The sequence below is a fragment of the Phodopus roborovskii genome, unplaced genomic scaffold (assembly GCF_943737965.1).
Source record: "Phodopus roborovskii unplaced genomic scaffold, PHOROB, whole genome shotgun sequence".
In the NCBI taxonomy this organism is placed as follows: Eukaryota; Metazoa; Chordata; class Mammalia; order Rodentia; family Cricetidae; genus Phodopus; species Phodopus roborovskii.
Genome location: NW_026126515.1, coordinates 6,952,483 through 6,971,304, shown reverse-complemented (window position 1 = coordinate 6,971,304; position 18,822 = coordinate 6,952,483). Strand labels below are relative to the sequence as shown.

General features: G+C 50.9%; 1 protein-coding gene across 1 annotated transcript in view; it reads right to left on the bottom strand.

The window, feature by feature from the left end:
- The window catches only part of Jdp2 (Jun dimerization protein 2), a 39,494-nt gene extending 24,309 nt beyond the window's left edge, over positions 1–15,185 (bottom strand). Inside the window, exons 1-2 of the mRNA XM_051196358.1 lie at positions 14,776–15,185; positions 5,366–5,589 (exon numbers count right to left, since the gene is read on the bottom strand). Coding sequence (XP_051052315.1) covers positions 5,366–5,589; positions 14,776–15,073 — 522 coding nt within the window. The 5' untranslated portion in view covers positions 15,074–15,185. The remainder of the gene's footprint in view (positions 1–5,365; positions 5,590–14,775) is intronic.
- Positions 15,186–18,822: the final 3,637 nt, after the last annotated feature.

Below are 18,822 nucleotides of genomic sequence, written 5' to 3'. Positions count from 1 at the left end.
GGTTGGGGAGCTAGACTTGGTCTCAAAAATCAAGGTGAATCATGACTGAGGGAGATCGACATCTGAAGTCATCCTCTGGCTTCCACAAACACACCGGTGCATGTGTACCTACATACACACAAGCACACATACTCACATTCTAAATAGTCAGCCACAAAGCAATGGAGCCTAAGCAGAAATTCAAGATTTCAAAGATGAGTTGTTCCCAGAAAGGACAAACTGGATTTCTCTGCCAACCAAGTATGAGACAGACAAAAAAAAAAAAAAAAAAAAAAAAAAGGCATCCGAGCCAGGGGGAAGAAGGCCAAGCCTATTCCAGAGAGCCACAAATTAAAAACCAATTATGCAAGGCTTGCTAAAAATGTCAGCGGACTGCCTTTACGTTTCAAGTCTCTAAAAACACAAGCAAGCTTGGGCCAATGTTTACCCAGCACAGTGCTGGCTTGACGCAACTTCGTATGCTCAGGCTAAAACAAGGGTGTATGCTCGGCCCTCTTTGTGAGCACACCCTGGACACACCACTTGTGCTGGGGAGTAAACTGTTTTCTGAGGTCACCCTGGGCCCACGGGTGACAATTCAACTTCATCCAGTGGGTGAAAGCTTTGAAGTGGCCCATGGGGCTCTGGAGAAGGTGGGAAGTCACCAGGGTGAGATCTGCCAGCAATAGATTTACTCTCTTACTCCAAAAGTGGCAAGGGGATAGACCCTGGGAAGGACATGTGGATGTTAGAGGTATAGATGCCTGAGAGTCACCCCCCCCCAGAGATCTGAGGGCACATAGAGTGGGCTAAGTAGGCAGAGCCCCTAAATTCTACACCCAGGCATTCCAGGGGGAGGGCCGAGGCATGGAAAACGGGGTCTTGAAAAGCTTGCCAAGCTATGTGGATGAGCCACCAAGTTTGAGGATGGTTAGTTTGATTCATAGTCTCTCTTTCCCTCTCTCTCTCCTCTGCCCCCTCTCTTCCCTCTTCCTCCCCCTATTTAAATTCAGAAATAGGAAGACCACTGAGGGTAAGACTTGGAAGAAAGAACAAATGAGAGAGAAGAGATGTAAGTAGCTTTCTAAGCTGGCAGTTAATAAAGAGCAGCCCAATAAGCAGGTGTGGAACACACCACTCATATGAGAAGGTACAGGACCAGAAAGAAGTAAAATGGAATGAAAGACCCAGCCCCTGCACCTGAACCCAGAGCACAGACTGGAAAATCCACCTGGTGAGCATAGTGAGAAGCCAGGAGGCTAAGCCAGGAGGTTCATGAGTTCAAGCCTGGGCTACTTAGGAAGATTCTAGCTTAGAAAACAAGATAACAAAAAAGGAGGAGAAAGAAGAGCGGGGAGAGAGACCACTGACTATTGAGATATTTCACAGTGCCAGAATCATTCTGCAGGCTGACCCCTAACAGCCCAGCCTGACAGTTTACAGCCTCTGTCCTGGAGGGGCACCCAGACCTGTCTCCCTTTGAACCTTAAGCTTCCTCCGAACCCTGCAGTGCAGTGGTGGGGTATGAGGGTCCTGTCCGTCCATTGGGGTAAGGGCATGCCTGGTGTGTGGCTGAGTGTACAGGGGTGAGGCTTCTGGCCTTCTTCCCTCCCAACTAAAAATGAATTCCAGGTCACCAGGCCACAGCTGCCCAATGTAGCAGGGTTGAGATCTCTCGGTTGTAAGAGACTAGATGGCCAAGGGGTACCATCATGAGGGGATGCAGGACATGGAGTCTTGTAAAAGGATGATTTCTTAAAAAGAAGGGAGGGACAAGAAAAAAGCATTGGCTCTTACACACACACACACACACACACACACACACACTCTCTCTCTCTCACACACACACAAATACACACTCACAACTAAATCCTCAACAGGACAGAATGTCCCTAGAGGCCCTGGCCAGTCATCAGAATGAAGGCCACGCCATCTCATCAGATAGGGCTTTCTTAACCACTACCTGGTCTTTAATACTACAAATAAATCGCCTCCTTTTTTGGCTGAGCTCATGATAACAGCTCCGAGGGAGGGGAGTCTATTTCCTCTGTTGATAGTTCCAGCCTCAAGGCACGGCACGAAGTTTGGCAAATAGTAGACACCTAGTGGATGGATAGCAGACAAGTCACTGGCCCCAAACCATTTTAATATCATATCAGCCATTAATAACAGCAAGATCAGCACAAAGTGCTTTGTAATCCACAACCTGTTGCTTAGTTCCTCTGACTTTCTCTAACTGAACTGTGACTTTCTCTAACTGAACTGCTGTGTGTGTTTGGACGTGGCCCAGGAGACCACTGGTCTTTATAAGACAGACAGCCCAAGAGCCAACTCTGACAGAGCTGCCTGCACAGCAGCTTGGCCTTTGTTCCCCTGGGACCTGAAACACGGCTACCGCTGAACCACCATGTCTTTGAACGAATGAGTGTTTTAGGGCTCCGTGTATCTGGCATCCTCAGGTCAAAAGAGTTCAAAAGATCCACAAAAACATGGGGCATGGGAACAGCACTGCCTAAGGTTAAATTCATCAGCTCCAAAGTCACAACTGCTTTAGTATTTTCCTAGCTGGCGACCTTGAGCCTCACTTAGCCCTATAGACCTCACCTGTAACAGCTACACAATAGCAATCATGACTTCAGGGATGGTGAGATGGCTCAGCAGGTAAAAGCACTTTGTCCAAGTGTGAGGACCTGAGATGGAGTCTTGTGAACTCTTGTAAAATCTGGACACATAGCCTGAGAGTCGGTCATCCTACTGCTCTTCTGGGGAGATGAGAAATGGAGACCTGAGAATCTTCCAAAGCTTTGGAGCCAGCTAGCCTGACAGACAACACAGACCCTGTTTTAAGATGGAATGTGAGGGAATGACACCTAAGGCCGCCCTCTAACCTCTGCAGGCAAGCCGTGACATGAAACTATCCATAGTCACACACAGAAACGCACAGAGAGAGGAGGGGGAGAGGGAGATAGAGAATGACTCCCTAGAGGCCTGTGAGACAAACCAGGAGGCTCCCGAAGTGACCAGCACTACACCTGCTGCCAGACTTGTGGCAAGCAAGACAGAGCTGTGATGACAGCCACAGGACCATCCCTTTCCAGGATGCACAGCAGCATGAACTCCAATCACTTCACCTGCTTCCTAGACCTCAAATTCCTGTTCTCTGCGGCAGGGAAGACATGGTCACCAGGACTAGGTAAGGAGCAAAAGATCAAATGTATGCAGAACTCCGTACAGAGCCTGGCACAGTTCGTCAATGTGAGCCGGCACATTAGCATCATTGCAGGAAGTTGTGCGAGCCTAAAATGCCAACGGGGAAATACGCAAAAGCTGTTTGCCATACACAATAGGTCTTCCACATAGCCCTATCAGCTGCAAGGTCCTCACCCAGCTCCAAGAAAGAGTTTCCCTCTGTCTGACCTGGCTAACACTTGGAAGTCAGTTCTAGGGGCACGGCAAGCCTTCCCAGGAGGTACAATTTAGCTGCTCAACTGCCTCTGCCCCCACAGTGCTGCAGCCTGATGGCGAGCGGTGAGCCTGCGAGAGGACATGCAAATACGCCCTAAAAACAGCTTGTCATCTTCACGGCCTGGATGGTACATGTCTGTGGGTGCCTGTGAGGACAGATCGTCACTATCAAGTACAGGGCATATGCCACCAGTCTGGGGGTGGCTGTGAAATGTAAAAATACCCAACCCCAAAATGGTTTTTTCCTCCAAAAAAAGGAAGCTCCTCCAAGGTCTTTGGGGGAGGCGAGAAGTGGAAAATGTTGCACCCCAGGCAGGTCACAGCTGGGCCAATGCTTACCCAAAGTTGCTGGTTTCATCAAGCTACTCATGGACTCAGAGTTCAATGACACTGTTCAGTTAGTGGCTCTCATAACAGAAAAACCCAGAAGGGACCACTTTCAGGCAGTGGGCACAGGAAGGGGAGAAACAGAGGGCCCAAGACCAGGGTCTTCTGTGACAGAGGAATGCAGTCAGTCAGTCCCCATCTTGGAATCGGTAGTCTGTAGTGAACACCAGTGATATCCTCAGTCCGGGTGTCTCAAGCCCAGAGGCTCCAGGAGAAACCATGTAGTGGTGGGGTAAGCAGCTAGTGATAAGATAGGTAAAACAACAGAACAGGCAGGGCCAAGTTCTAGGCAGGCATCAGGTCTACAGTAATCAAGACAGAGATAAATCCCTCTATCCATTTAGCCTCTGTGATGCCTGACCGGACAGCAGTGTGCAACCAGATTTTCCAAATTTTTCGTTAAAAATTGTACATGAAATATTGGGTTGGGTTGCTCTGAAAACACAGAGCGGGCCAAACCAAACACATCTGAAAGCCAACTCCAGTCTGCAAACAGTGAGCTTGCTACTCAGGGCAAGCCCCCAGAAGCCCTTCTTTGCGGCTTTCATGGTACCCATGGAAAAAGGGGGCGAACAGAACAAAAACCCAGTAAATGCACGTGCTGAGTAGCCTGACTCCTTTCTCCATCCCAAAGCCCCCTCTCCACAGCCTGCAGCCTCCTAGCTCTGAGCCCCACTAAGGTTTACCTTTACATGTGAATGAACACTTCCTCCAGGCAGGACCACAGACACACACACGCACGCACGCACGCACACACACACATGCACATACGCATACACAATGCTTGGCCACTGACTGCTCCCAGCCAATTCTTACCTCTACCTCCTACCCGTGGCTCCTTCCAGGTGGTGGATTTTTGTAAGCAATAGCCCTGCAGGAACCCTCACCAGGTAGGCCTTTGCACAAACCAAATCTCCAGCTCTTGGTAAATGCATGAGTCGTGTACTACACTGGTACCCTAGTACCCACGCTAGGGACAGTTGCCTCTCACAAGTGACTGGGGAACAGCTGTGCTGACACAGGAGGTCCTGAGAGCAGCAGGTGCAGGAGACTTCAGGAGGGGGTGCCTCCACCAGTCAGTCCCCTGCAAAGCCCATCTCAGGCAGATGGTGCCGGGGACTGAAGCCACGCCTATCTTTGCAGCAGCATAAAGAGGAAGGCTACACACACACACACACACACACACACACACACACACATGTCTCCATGACCTCTGTTGATCCTCCCAGCACCCCAAGAGACTGCTAAGACAGGTTCCATCAGTATTAGCATCTCTCCTCTCACCTCCTAGACCCACAGGCAGGGTAAGCCTCCTGCCCTAGCCCAGAGCCCCTGTGCAAACTTGAATGCATGCAAGAATCCCCCAGAGCTTGGTAAAAATACAGGTTCTGACTCAGCAGGGCTGGGGTGAAGCCTTAGCTTTCCTGTTCCTCCTGCCGGTTCTCAGACCACACGTTGAAGAGCATGGCTTAGGTTCCCAGATGTGTTTAGAACCAGACCTGGAAAGCTGGGCTTTGGAGAAGAAGGGTCTCACCTCACTCTTCACGGGTTGGGGCCTCTTGCCCAGTTTCACCTCCAGGAAGTGCAAGGGCGCAATCATGGCCCCGATGCTGCGGATGTCAGCGTATTTCAGCTCCTCTGTGGTCAGAGCAGAGCTGGGAAGTCCGGTGAGGGGGCCGAGCCCTGGCAGAGAGCCTGCGGTCACTGAAGGGTCCGGGATCTGCCCAGGCATCATAGCAGGAGGAGTGGCAGGCCGGCCTGCAGGGGTTGGAGAAAGCAGGATGGGCAGGTTAGCTTGAGGAGAAGAGGCTGTGTGAGCTGCCAGGGCCCACCCTTTCTTCATCAGGGTTCCCCTGAATCCTTTCTCCTCCTGGGTGTTCTTCCTGCCTGTAAGCCCCAAGTCCTGGTGATGCAGGGACCTCAGCCAATTGACTCACACTAAAGCCACCTCTCTGGCACACAGGGACCAGTTAACCCTTTCTAAAAGGCAATGCTTAGCCCAACTGTGGGCAACGTTTATCTGGCACTGGCTAGGCACCAGGCTGCCCATAGTCGTCGTCTCTCTCACCATACCAGTCCTGGCCAGAATCCCTCGAAAAAGCAGAAAGGTAGCTCCTCTGGGCCCTTCACGAAAGCTGGTGGGCTGGGTTTGAGACTGTGCACAGATAGCTGTGGAATCTCAGGCACCTTCACACCTGTTCAAGAGGCAGCTATTTTCGGTCTGGCATGGTGCCTCCCCTCAAATCACACATCCTACTCTGCACACTTGTTAAGACGCCATGCACACAAGATGAAACTAAGCGAAGTTAAAGGTGACTGGGTACGTGTCCGATGCCCAGGGAAGAGACGGGTAGAGAAGATGGGACTAATTTGCATTCACTTTCTCTGTGTGCCAGCAGAAAAGCCCTTCAAGATCTCTCTATTCTCCGAGCCCCACACAAGGAAAGCCAGAAGCAAACTTGAAAGGACACAAAAGGGGAATGAATACCCAGGGAATTCTTATTTCTTTCTTCCCTTTACAGAGGAGAGCTCATGGGTAAGACATAGTCATTTCCAGGAGCATACACAAGGGAAGAAAGTCTGTCTGCCAATAAGCATATCTAAACATCCAGACATACCTAGTCCTCCAGCCCACCCATCCATCTATCCACCCACCCATCATCCTTCCATCCATCCAAATACTGAGGAGCAATTATGAGCCAAGAGACACTACAACGTGGAAGCCAGAGGTTCATAGCCTCAAAGCAGCCTTGTGTGAAACAAAACCATTCACACATTCCAATGTGATAAGGGAAGTAAGTCCTTGTTTTTCCCACCTCTCTGCCCGGGCCCATAAAATCCAATTTTTACAGTCTTAGAAATCAAGGGTAGTGGGTAGGCAATGAACATGTGTTCTCTCTTTCCATTTTCATCTGCTCTCTTTGTGGAGAAGGACACATAGGTCAGGACAGGGGAGACGGACATCTGCTGCGCCGGGTTTTTCCACTGTCAGAGTTCAGGTACCCATAAGGCCATGATGTTTAGGGCTATCTGTCTTCATACATAAATGAGAGTGGCCCTCACCACCTGTCCTCATTCAATTTCTTGGATCTAGAATCAAGAGAAGAGTGTAGCCACAGCCCATTTTATTCATGAATACAAGACACATTCTCCATTTCACCTCCGAGGGTAAAAATCTGCTTCCCTAGCTAAGTCTTGGGCCTACTTATTTTTATTTTTCATTTTACTTGGTGTGTTACGGTGTATTGCCTGCATGTATGTCTGTGCACTATGTGGGTGCAGTGTCCTTGAGGGCCAGAAGAAAGTGTCAGATATCCTAGGACTGGAGTTATAGACAGTTGTATGTAGTTGGGTTTTTTTTTTTCTTTTTCACTCTTTGGGGTTCCTGCTACTCAGCTCCCAAATAAATACGTGGAGACTTATTCTTACCTACGAATGTCCAGCCTTAGTTTGACTTGTTTCTCACTAGCTCTTCTTAAACTATCCCATCCACTTTTTGCCTCTGGGCTTTTACCTTTCTCTATTCTATATCCCTCTCTTTCCTTCTTACTGGTTGTGTGGCTGGGTCCCTAGCCCCTGGCTTCCTCCTCTTGTTTTCCTTTTCTCCTTCCTCTATCCTTTTCTCTCCTCCTATTTATTCTCTCTGCATTCCAGTTCCACCTATCCTTTCTCCTGCCTTGCTATTGGCCGCTCAATTCTTCACTAGACCAATCAGGTTTTTACACAAGCAAAGTAGCACAGCTTCACAGAGTTAAACGAATGCAACAGGAAAGAATGCAGCACATCTTTGCACCCTTAAACAAATATTCCACCGCACAAATGCATGTAGCTGATAATCCACAACAGTTGTGAGCTACCGTGTCAATGCTAGCACTCAAACCCAGTGCTCTTAACATCTGAGCCATCGTTCAAGTCCCCTGGGCCTATCTCTTAAAAACACATGAGTGATTTGCACCCTCAGATGACAGGTGTCATTGGATGGTAAGCTGACCATTCCTACAGAAGCACAGGGCCTCTGTCCATCACATGGCCAACAGAGTCCCTGTCTTGTAGGAATCTTTCACCTGAGTTCCACCTACTATACCCTCAATATCTGGTTCTCCCAGCTCTTAACCCCTCCCCCACGCCTGCTGAGCACCCAGTGTGCCCCAGGCCACCTCAGAAAAGGACCTGAGCCACATTCACACTGAGTGACAGCCTCACAGCTGGGGAAGGCCCTGAACTCATCTGAACCACATCCTCTTTTTGCACTATGAGGTTGAAACTCAGAGAAGTTAAATGACTTGTCCAAGGTCACACAGCTGGATAAGGACAGAACCAAGACTAGACTCTGGTCCCTAGTTTTAGGACCCTGCCTTTTTTTCCTCTCACTTTGGGAGGGAGGTTCAAGAGGCACTAATACCTTCAGTAAAAGGCAGTGTTTCCCACTGACAAACTTTCACCTAAGAGCCACAGTATAGGATCTTCTGATTCCTAAAGAGACCCAGTTCTAGGAAGTTCCCCCTAACAGCTCCAAAGAGGCTTGAGTAGGCGGATCCCACATAAAACAGCCCTGAGGCCCCTCCCACACGGACATACCTTAGTCCCAAGGCAGTATCCAGAGTCAGTGACAGAGTGGGGTCTAAAGCTAGCACAGGAAGAGGCCTCCCCAGAGCACCTTAGGCAAGCTGCCATCTCTGTAGGAGAACAGGGAAGGGGCTGGTGCCAAGCCTCCCTCCTGTGTGGCAAAGCTTTGCCAGGGCCTGGCCATTCCACTCCCATCCAGAACAAGTCATGCTGGTTGTTATCCAGGTGACCCCATGGCCCTATGATCATTTCTGGCACACAAAGCATAATGAAGAAATGAGTGAGTGTGTGAAGAAATGAACAATGGCAAATTCATGGCAGCAAACTTTAGTATGTAGGGTATGGATCTCTCTGGAATCTTACAGGTTCTCAGCTAAGCCACATTTTTACCTCCAGGCCATTTGTTCCCATAGAAGAGCCCAAGAGAAAGCCCCCAAGGGCTTTGGCCCGTGTTTCATTGTGGAGATGGAAGCCAGACCTCATTCTGTTCCTGGAACGGCAGGCTCTGTTTGCAGCTTCTGTTTATGTTCATACAGATGGTATACACGAGACAACTAACAAATGCTCCCAACGAATAATGAATTTTCTGCTACCGAGGAAACCCCCCCCCCGGAATATTTGCCCCCAAATTCTTGCCATCCCTTCTCCCATGAATCCATCCCAAAGACAGATCTTGGTCAGGCACCAGGCTTTCCTTTGTAGAAGCAAAAATCACCCTCTCCTTCCTTGCTTGGGAGCCCTAACTGCTCAGATGGAAACCACAAAGTCCTTAACACATGCCATTCCTAGGAGACAGCCACAGCACTAACATTCACCAGGGAGGAGTCATCCCCACTGTCTCAGAGGGAGGGGGAGGGGGGAGGGGAGAGGAAGGAGGGGAGGGGAGAGCAGAGGAGCTGCAGCACAATGGAAACCCATTCACTGCAAAGCCACAGATTGGCTAGCCAAGGCCAAGGCAGCTTTGGTGTCTTGGAAAATAAAACAATTCTATGTGATTTAGGGAATCTGGAAAAGCAGAAAGGTTGGAAACAGAAGGAACTCTTAGCAACTAAGACGAGCTCGCCACTTCAAGGGAGACACGGGAAAGATGACAAGAGGCAAAGCCATCTCCCACAGTTCTTGTTCCAGATAGAAACAGTTCAGTGGGAAAGAAGGCGCGTGCACTGGATGCCCTAGAAGAAAGACCTGGATTTTTCTTCCCTTCCAGGCCTAGGAGGTCTGCAGTGAACATAGACACCTTCCATGTCTCCATGAGTAACGGTGATCAAGAATACAGATAGACCAGGCTCCCAATTTCCCCATTTGGGTGTTTTGCCTAAAAACACAGGGGTGGCTATGGCAATTGGGACACTGACCAGGGATAATCTGGAAGCCAGACAATGAAGAAAACCCAAGCTAGGTATGTTTCAAAGCATCACCTGCTACTTTGCATGCTAAAACAAAGTTTTGTTTTGTTTTTAAAACAAGGAATTAAAAAAAAAAAAAGGCAAAAATCTGGGAAATGCCCAAAGCCAAGATGACAAGCTCAGTACAATAAGGCTTTCAGAAGAGGTTCAAAAAGGCGCAGAAGGCCACGGGGCCCCAGCTGCTGTGGAACTACAGTAATGGGAGAACTGACAGCCCCTGAAAGCCAGCTTGGAGAAAATGGGCCAGATGGGCTCAACAGGAAAGAACTGGAGGAAATATCTAGTATTTATATGTCTGTGCTGACTTCCTTGGGTACTTGGAAGAACACAGTAGGGTGCTGCGTTGGATGCGCAGAATAAAAACCCACAGAGCATTTCCAGGCCCAAAATAGCCAGGGGCAGACACTAACGTGCAGAGCCCTTACACTCAGGAGAACAAAGGTAGCTCACTCAGCTTCCCCACATGCCCTCCTGTTTACCATACGGAAAGCCACACAACAACCTTCGTCTTTTTGTACACCTGTAAGTCATGGTCTTGCTTTGGCAAGCTACACAGGTAAAGGGCTTTCTTTAAATAATCAGCATCTTCCTCCAGAATACCAGAAATGGGGTTGTAGAATTAAAAAGGCTAGTTGAAGGGAACACAGAACCTAACTTCTAGAACATCAGAAAAAGTGTGACCTCCCTGGGTCCCCATACAGACAGCCGCTCTCCACAGAAGCAGCCAGCCTGGGCTGACATAGGGAATGGTGTGCCAACAGGTGCAAGATGGCCTCAGGTTTGAGGCTCTGGGCTGAGAGAAAATAGAATGAGCGAGATTGTGGGAGTAACCCCAAGAACAAGCAAGCAAAGTCACAGGCAGGGAGCAATAATCCAAAAACAGGAAGACTCAGGAGCTGGACTCTGGAAGGTTCCCAGGAGGGTCCCAGATGTCCACAGAAGGGGACAGAGAGGTGGCAGGCCAGTTTCTCAGGAATGTGAGGCATGGTAGGGTGAGGGAATCTGGTCAAAGTCTCATAGCTAGGAAGCAAGGCCAAGCCTCTTCTTGGAGCTACACAATCAGGTGACAATTTATTTCCAATAATCCGAATGGTGTTGCCAAGCAGCCTCCAAAACCTAAAGAGACCCAGAGGGCAAGGAGCTAAGGGAAAGCACCTGGATGATGTCAAGTCTACAGGCCGGTGAAAGGGGAATCCATGGAGACGGGTGATTGAATGTGAACCCTTGCTGTCTACAGGATCTAAGGTCTCTCTGAGCATCACTTTCCACACTATAAAGTGGTAATGACATCATTTGCCTCACAAGGAAGTAGAGAAAATTAGATTATTTAACATTTGTGAAGCACCTGGAACAGCCCTTCACTAGATGAATGTGGAGCCGGTGACCCAGGGGGCAGCAGAGCCAGACGGCCCCTCAAGACCACCTCCTGATAGTCCCTATCTAGCAGTGGTCTCTCTTCCCACAGTCATAAAAGGTTTCTCCTCACAGGATTCCCTGCTCTCCTTCTTCCCACCTCTAAGCCCCAAGAAGGCAGGGCCTTGTTGCACCCTGACAGCAAACTACAGAATAGGAAGGAAAGATGTTCAGTCAGGGCTGGATACCAAAGAACCTTCAACCTGCCTCGGGTGTCCTGAACGTGCAGGCCAAAGAGCAGTGGCATGTGTTCTCGGCCACAGGTGCTACTGATGAGATAGGGTTCTGGCCCTGCTCCAGACCTCTTTGGCTGGTAATTAGGGATCACTCATGGGCTGTCACAGGAAGATGGAGAGGGGCAGCTTGGGTCAGGAAAAGCCACCGCATGCTGGCATGAATGACTTTGGCAGGGCTGTCCCAGTCATGGAAGAAGGTGGAACTGTCCCCCAGCAGACTCCCGATCTTCTCTGCAGACCAGAAAAATGTCTTTCACAACGCTCTGCCTGAAAACACAGCTCTGTCCTCGGCCCGATGGAGAGGATCATTAAATGGTACTATATCATTCCTGCCAGAACCCATACTGAGGAAGGCTATAGGGAACCAAGAAGGTCCTATCACTAGACAATCTCTCTCCTCCACCTTCCCTCAGCCCTGTCCCTTAGTGGCAAGGCTAAATATCACAATGCAGGGCTCAGACCATGGTGTGTGATGTCTTTGATCCTAAAAAAAAATTTTAGAAAGACATTGGCCAGCTAAAGTTTTGGAAACCCCAAACCTCATGGGCTGTATCCAGAAATAAGAGTTGATGGTAAGCTGTGGCCAGCGCTCCCACCTCTAGAGTGCAAAGAAAGACTGGAAATTCCAAGCCTGGGTCACTAAGGCATTTGTCTTTGCTGAGACTCAACAAACTACACACACACACACACACAGGCACACACACACACATACACACACACACACACACACACACAGGCACACCAAGCTTGGCAGCCCCGGAGCTCCGAGAGCTGGTAACACAAGCCGTGTAACTGACTGCCAAGACAAGCAATAGAATGAGCCAGACCAAGTTTCATTGGCCACCATACGTTGCATATGGCCCGGGATGAAGCCAAAACAGTGTTCTCACCCTCCTCAACGGCATAGGAGACCCTCTGTTTTCAAACACACCTCCACAGAGCCTTAATTAAAGGAAAATGGAAAAATGGTGTGCGTGTTGCTCTCCCCCTGCCTAGCCTATAGAGGTATTTGCACACAGGGCTGTGCACACTCACTCACTCGTGTTCTCTTCCTCCAACTTTGGGCTTCAAACATAATTCATTCCCATGAAAAGAAAAGTCCACTGCATTCTGCCGCAGAAAAGAATACAAGTTGTCCTCAGCCCTGGAGGGTTAGAGGGGCCAAGGAGAGTTAGAGCTGAGTGAATGCAGGCCAGGCCAGCCTAGAATCTGTGCTGACTCCTTCCTTTCCCGAATGGAGAGAGAAGGAGGGAAGGGGAGAGGAAGAGACGGAGATAAGGGGAGGGAGCGCGCATATGGCCTGAAACACCAGTAGTAACTCCTTAGCAGACAAGGCCCAGAGGGCCTAACTCTGCAGGTTGGAAAAGAGAGGACACCCTGCAAACAGGTGGAAGAAACAGCAGATGCAGGGGTCAGGGGAATTTCCTGGTGGCTGCAAAAGTAGACAGTGAATGAGTAAGGGAGGCATGTACTGAGACTTTTCCTCAGTGGCACAGTCACCATGATAGGCATATCTCCTTGGAGATGACTGCAACCAATTTATTGACAAATAAATAAATAAAATTCAGAGGCCTTCTCCCCAGGCTTTCCTGCAGCCTTTCAAACCACCCAGCACCCAGCTCTTCAGGAAGATTCTGGAGCCGCCTGCTCCTCTGAACTGAAGCCAACATGGAGGGAAAACAGAAGATTCTTTGAGAAATCCATCCTCCCTGCTTTAAGCAAATCGAAACCTCGAGCACCCAGAGGCATAAGAATAGTTCTTGTCTCTATTCCCCTGAACCTCAGTTTTCTGCAAAAACCAAGAGCCGGGCTCACACCTGATCCCTGGTTCAACTCTCCCCTAGAAACCTGCACAGGAAGATAAGCCTGCCATCCACCCTGCAGCCAGATTTGTTGAAAAGCAGTGAAAGCAAACGGGAGGTGTTTTTTAAACCTCCAGGGGAAGGGATACTTGGTAATGGGGGAGGGGGGGAAGAAGGGGGGTACCTTAGGACAAGCAGGTACCCACCCTACTGTGGTTCAGACCCTGTTTCCCCGTACTCACTGAACTAAGATCCTTGGTAGAGTGGACCAAGAGTTAACAGTACACACAGTGCAAGCCCTTCTCAGACACAGACCTATGATGCCACAGCCCCCTACTCTGAATACCACCCGGGAGGTGCCACTCCAAGGGCTGGGCAATCTGGCTGGAGCTGTCTCAGTCGATTGATTTCCTTCCACCTCTATCCCCAAATGGCCCATCCATTTCGGCAAGTGAGCCAAGGCTTCCCAGGCTTGCCCGCTCCTCCAGAGACCCAGGCAAAGCCTGTCCCTGCCACTCCAGGATCCAGGAGTCCAGATGGAAGGCCTACACTTCCTGGAGAAGAGGGGCAGATGAGTTCCTTCTGAAGCTGGGAGGTTACCTAAAGAAGCCTGCTTACCTTCTTATGTAACCTGATGTGCAAGACGGGATATCAAGAGGATCCCCGTGGTTCCCTCCTAACCCAGCCAGAGCCTGCAGCAATTGTCCTTAGCACAGGAAGTGCTGTTGGTTAGATACCTTTCCCAATACCATCCCGGTCCTGCAGAGCTGTGGAAGAGACTGGGGTACGACCTGTCAGCAGGTCTGGGGCGTGCATGCCCTCTCGAGTTCTCCCGCAGTCCCCACGACAGTTTTTCTCCCGCTCACCCGCCCTCTCCGCCGTCCGTGCACAGCACCTCCCAGCACACGCACTGGGGGAGGAGAACGAGAAGGGAGCGCCCCGCTGTCCCGGCCGCAGACAGGACTGCCTGGCCCAGCTCGGGTGGGCAGACGCTGCAGCTTTCCCATAGAGAGCTCGGGGCCCCGGGTCGGTGGGAGTTCCCAGCGGTAGCTACTACGACGGTGGCCGCCCCAGGTGCCCGCGGCCGCGCGCCCCGCCTACAACCCCTTCCGCCCCCCGGGGACCCACCGTGCAGAAGCCGCTGGCGGAGGCGGCGCCCCCGGGCCCAGAACCCGGCTGCAGGCGCCGTGCCCACTCCGCGCCGCTGCCGCCCGCTGCCCAGGCCCGTCCCGGCCCGGGAGCCGCTGCGGCGCCAGCCCCGCCGCCGCCGCCGCTGCAGCCTCTGTCGCCGCCAGCGCCCCCCGTCGCGGCCGCCGAGCGTCCCTCCCGCAGGCTGTGGCGGGCGGCGGGACGGGTTGCATCAGCCCCGGCTATATAGCGGGCCCTGAGTCGCGGCGGGGAGGGGTCGGGAATGCGGAACCGGCCGAGCTGCCAGCTCCACACGTCAGAGGGGGACGGAGAGGAAGAGAAGGAGGGGACGGGGAGGAGGGGGTGTGGATCGCGCGCTTCACACCCACTGACCTTCACCTCCCCGGCTGCCGGCGCCCTCCTCCAGCCGCGGCTCGCGCTCCTCCGCCTGCCCGGCCGGCCGGGACCCAGCCGCGCTCGTCCCGGCAGCATCGCGGTCCCGCGGCGCGCCCCGCCCGCGGCTCCCGAGCGCGCGAGGCAGCAGGACCCGGCGAGCCGTTATGTAAGCGCATCCCCTGCTCGGCCGCGCGGCCGCCACCCCCGAGGCGCTGCACAGCCAGGGTGGCAGCGACACGAAGGCGGCGGCCGGACGTGCAGAGAAGCCCTTCCAGCTCAGCCCGCGCTGAACCATCCTCCTCCGTCCGGTGCGCTCTCCCGCAAAGCCCAGAGCGAGGGTGACGTTCCGCGTAGTGATGTCTTCGGACGCAGCAGGATCTCGCAAGCCTGTTTTGGTTTTTTTTTGTTTTTTGTTTTTTTTTTTTTCCCCTGGTGGAGGAGCATGGGCGGGGAGATTAAGGCGTTTGGGAGCCTCTGTCCCTACCCACTGTCCACCAAAGTGCCTTGAGGTCCTGAAGCCATGCTGTGAGTGGATGGAGATCCAGACTGGAGCTGCAGCCTGAGGCCACCTTTGTGTCTGTGGCTGGCCCAGTCTGACCCAGGTCTCTTTGCCCAACTCTTGCAGGCTTTCGCCTCCCTTTGACAGGATGCAGCAGTGAGAGGACCTGACTTCTGCAAGACCTCCAAGGGTCTTCTTCCTCAAGGACTCCCAGGGCTAGCTTCCACACCCTCCTCCCAACCTCCTACAAAGGTAGATGGTAAAGGACACTCCAGAGAAAATTTAACAGTCCTTTGAAGACTAGTACACAGAAACCTCAGGCACAAACACATGTGACACCTAAGAACTATTGCTGTCATCCCTGGTCTCCAAACCCTTGGGTGACCAGCCAGCAGCTCACCCCCCCCCCCACCTTTCTACTTAAGCCAGAGAGGGGTGGCATTGTTGACACTCAGTGACCTTCAGACTTCTCAGGCCATCACCCGGAGCAGAAAGGAAGTGAAAGAAAAGGATCATGCCTTCCTTCGTAGAGTACAGATGCTCAGAGCCAAGCACATCTCCCTGCACCTGCCCTCAGGGAGGCGTCACTCTCCATGTTTCCCTTAAATATCCCTGCAGGGGAGGACCTGTTGAATAGAAAGAGACAAGTCAAGTCCCAGGGACATGGCCTATCCATCTTCACAGTTACCATCAGCAACTTCCCTTACAACACTGATGCAAGAAAAAAGAAAGTATAACTCCAAAAGAACACACTCTGCCAGCTCAGTAGTAATGCGATGGCCTTGTAGAAGAGCATGACTCCCTGTCCCAGAAAAGCCAACACCTTCACTGAGGTACAAGGATCAAAGCTGGACAGTGTGAAACTGGCTTACACGAAGTTTCTCCCCCAAGGCGAGGGTCTGGACATTTATGTGAAAGAAAACACTGAACACGGGAAGCATTGCTTTACGGTCCTCTGTTGGGACTTTGAAAAAGCTAAACTGATCTCTGTGCAGGGACTAATAATTAACATGTGTGGTTAAAGCTGGTACTCTCCAGGGCGTACTTTGGATCGTGGCGGGGTGACTGGTAGTCCTACCGGGCCTTTACTTCCTACAGTGATTAAATATGCTATAGGGAAAGCACTAGAGGGGCCACTAAGGAGTCTTTATTCCCTCTCACTTCCCATAGTATCCACTAGGCTTCCCCTTTTTGATACAGATGTTCTCCAGTTTTATATACAAACGCAGCTCAAGACCCCCCTTCTAGTCCTGCTGCTTCCTACCAGACGTGAAAGGGAAAGGCCATAGCTGGCTCCTTTGAGCAGACTTGCAGTCTCCTGATGTAACTGATCTACCTCAGGCTCTTAGGGAAACAATGGTCTAGCCTACAACAATCTGAATTTAGGTGCCTTGTCTCTTGCAACTAAGAAGGTCCTGATTAAGATACACTGCCGCGGTCCTGATTGAAAGATAATCGTGTAGTCCAGGTCAAATCGATGAGACTAGGAGTTTTTCTAGTCTGCTGGAAAGAGAGGCTTCCAGAAGCTGACCTGAAATTGGTACGTGCCACCTCAGCAAAGGCATTTACCAGGGAGGGAGTAACCAACGCAGTGCTGATGACACCCTGTCCCTACATCCAGCCAGGCCTGCCTTTCCTCCCTCCCTACCCCTGGAGATTTTAGTTAGGAATCTGTAAACTGTGGCCTGTCTGAAGCAGCTTGGGTTCAGATTTCCTGAAGTCCTCATCAACGGAGCAGCGTGTATCCGGGTGGTGATAGAGCCCAGTTAGTAGAATGCTCTCCTGGCATGCATAGTGCCTACACCAGCATATACCGGGCGTGGTGAAGCATACCTATAAACTCAGTATTTTCGTGGTAGGTCCAGGAGGGTCTGGAGTCCAAGTTCATCCTCGGCCATATGAGTTTCAGGCCAGCCTAGTATACGTGAGACCCTAGCTAAATAAATACATATACTCTGGCTGTCATATCTCTTGCTTGGACTATCCTATTTTAAAGGTTAATGGCTATTGATATATCCCAAGCTCTTTGAAGAGGAGAAGTGAATTGATGAGGTAAATCAGTTCCCCGGAACTGTCCCTCAACATCAAAAGGGGAAGCGATAGTTCTGACTAACCAGGCAGTCGGCTCACCATTACACTCAGTATTTACTGAAAATCTGTTATATGCCTGTAACCTGTGACACGCACAAAGACATGGTTCCTCACCTGTCCCCACCTTACATGGAGTTGGAGAAGTGCGTTACAAGGAAAAAATAAGCAACAAGGTCCAGTATAGCTAAGAGGTATTTACACGTCAGGAGCCATAGGCACTGACGGATTCCAGGTAGAATTCCTGCTCCAGTCCCCATTCATTCCATCTGTGTCCACCAAGGTTATAAACTGCTGATGCTTCCTCACACATGATGGCCTTATGCTGTGGCAAACACACCATGACCTGAAAATTCCGGAAGGCAACGTTTAATTCATCTAGCTTACAAAATACCAAGGCTCAGCCCAACTGTCCTTCAGCTTTGCTCAAAACACTTGGGCCAAGTCTTCTAACACATGGCTTATGCCATGTGTTCATAGTCCATGCAATTTACCCACAGCCGGACTGAAAGGGATGAAGGCATGCTAACACCACTATAAAGTTGAAAGATGGTCTATCAAATCACAGGAAGTCAGGGATGGAGAGGAGCAAGCTGATACGCTTCTGGATCAGGCTTTGTATTAGTTACTTTTTCATTGCTGTGATCAAATACCTGTCAGAAAGGGGAAGGTTTATTTCACCTCATGGCTCAGGGGACAGAGGAAGGCATGGTGGCAGAAGAGTCTTGGTCATGTCTTTGAACATCGGGAGCTAAGAGGGGAGCCATGCTGCACCTACTGGCTTGCTTTGCTTTCTCATGCTTTCATTTTGATTTTGACCCTGGCCGTAGGCATGGGATGGTGCCACCCACCGCCAGGTAGGTGTTGTTCCCTCTCCTTCTGCTCCTCCTCTTCTTCCTCCTCTTTCTCATCCTCTATGTACCATATTTCCTTCACCTCTTTAAAAAGCGAAGACAAGCTGCAGAGATGGCTCACCCATTAAAGGCTAAAGCTCACAACTAAAAAACAAAACTCAAAGCCAGGCAACTTTGAGTATACATCCAGCAGTGAGAGCAGGCTAGGCTTTCTGGAAGTAGCAAACATTCCCCGATCCATTGACTTGACACAAGACAAGTTACTCCTTGCTGTTGTGTGACAAAACTTTTCCTGGGGAAAATGCGAAATACACATCTACTCACCCTAGATGGGAGCCCACAACAGACCAACATACAGATACCACCCAAGTCCAATTTGGTGAACCATGAGTTTTATTGAGGTTATTTGCTGGGGAAGAAATGACTCAAAGACAGCTTTGTCACCAAAGCCCACCCCACCATGGATGACGGCTCACATAAGCTGGGAACCTGGACCACACTACACAGCCTGTAGGCGGCTCAGGAGATTGGAAATTCCTTTCTAAACTTCTTCCCGGCAGCTCTGCTGATTTCTGCTTCTCCCAGGCAGGGGGTCTGCTCTCG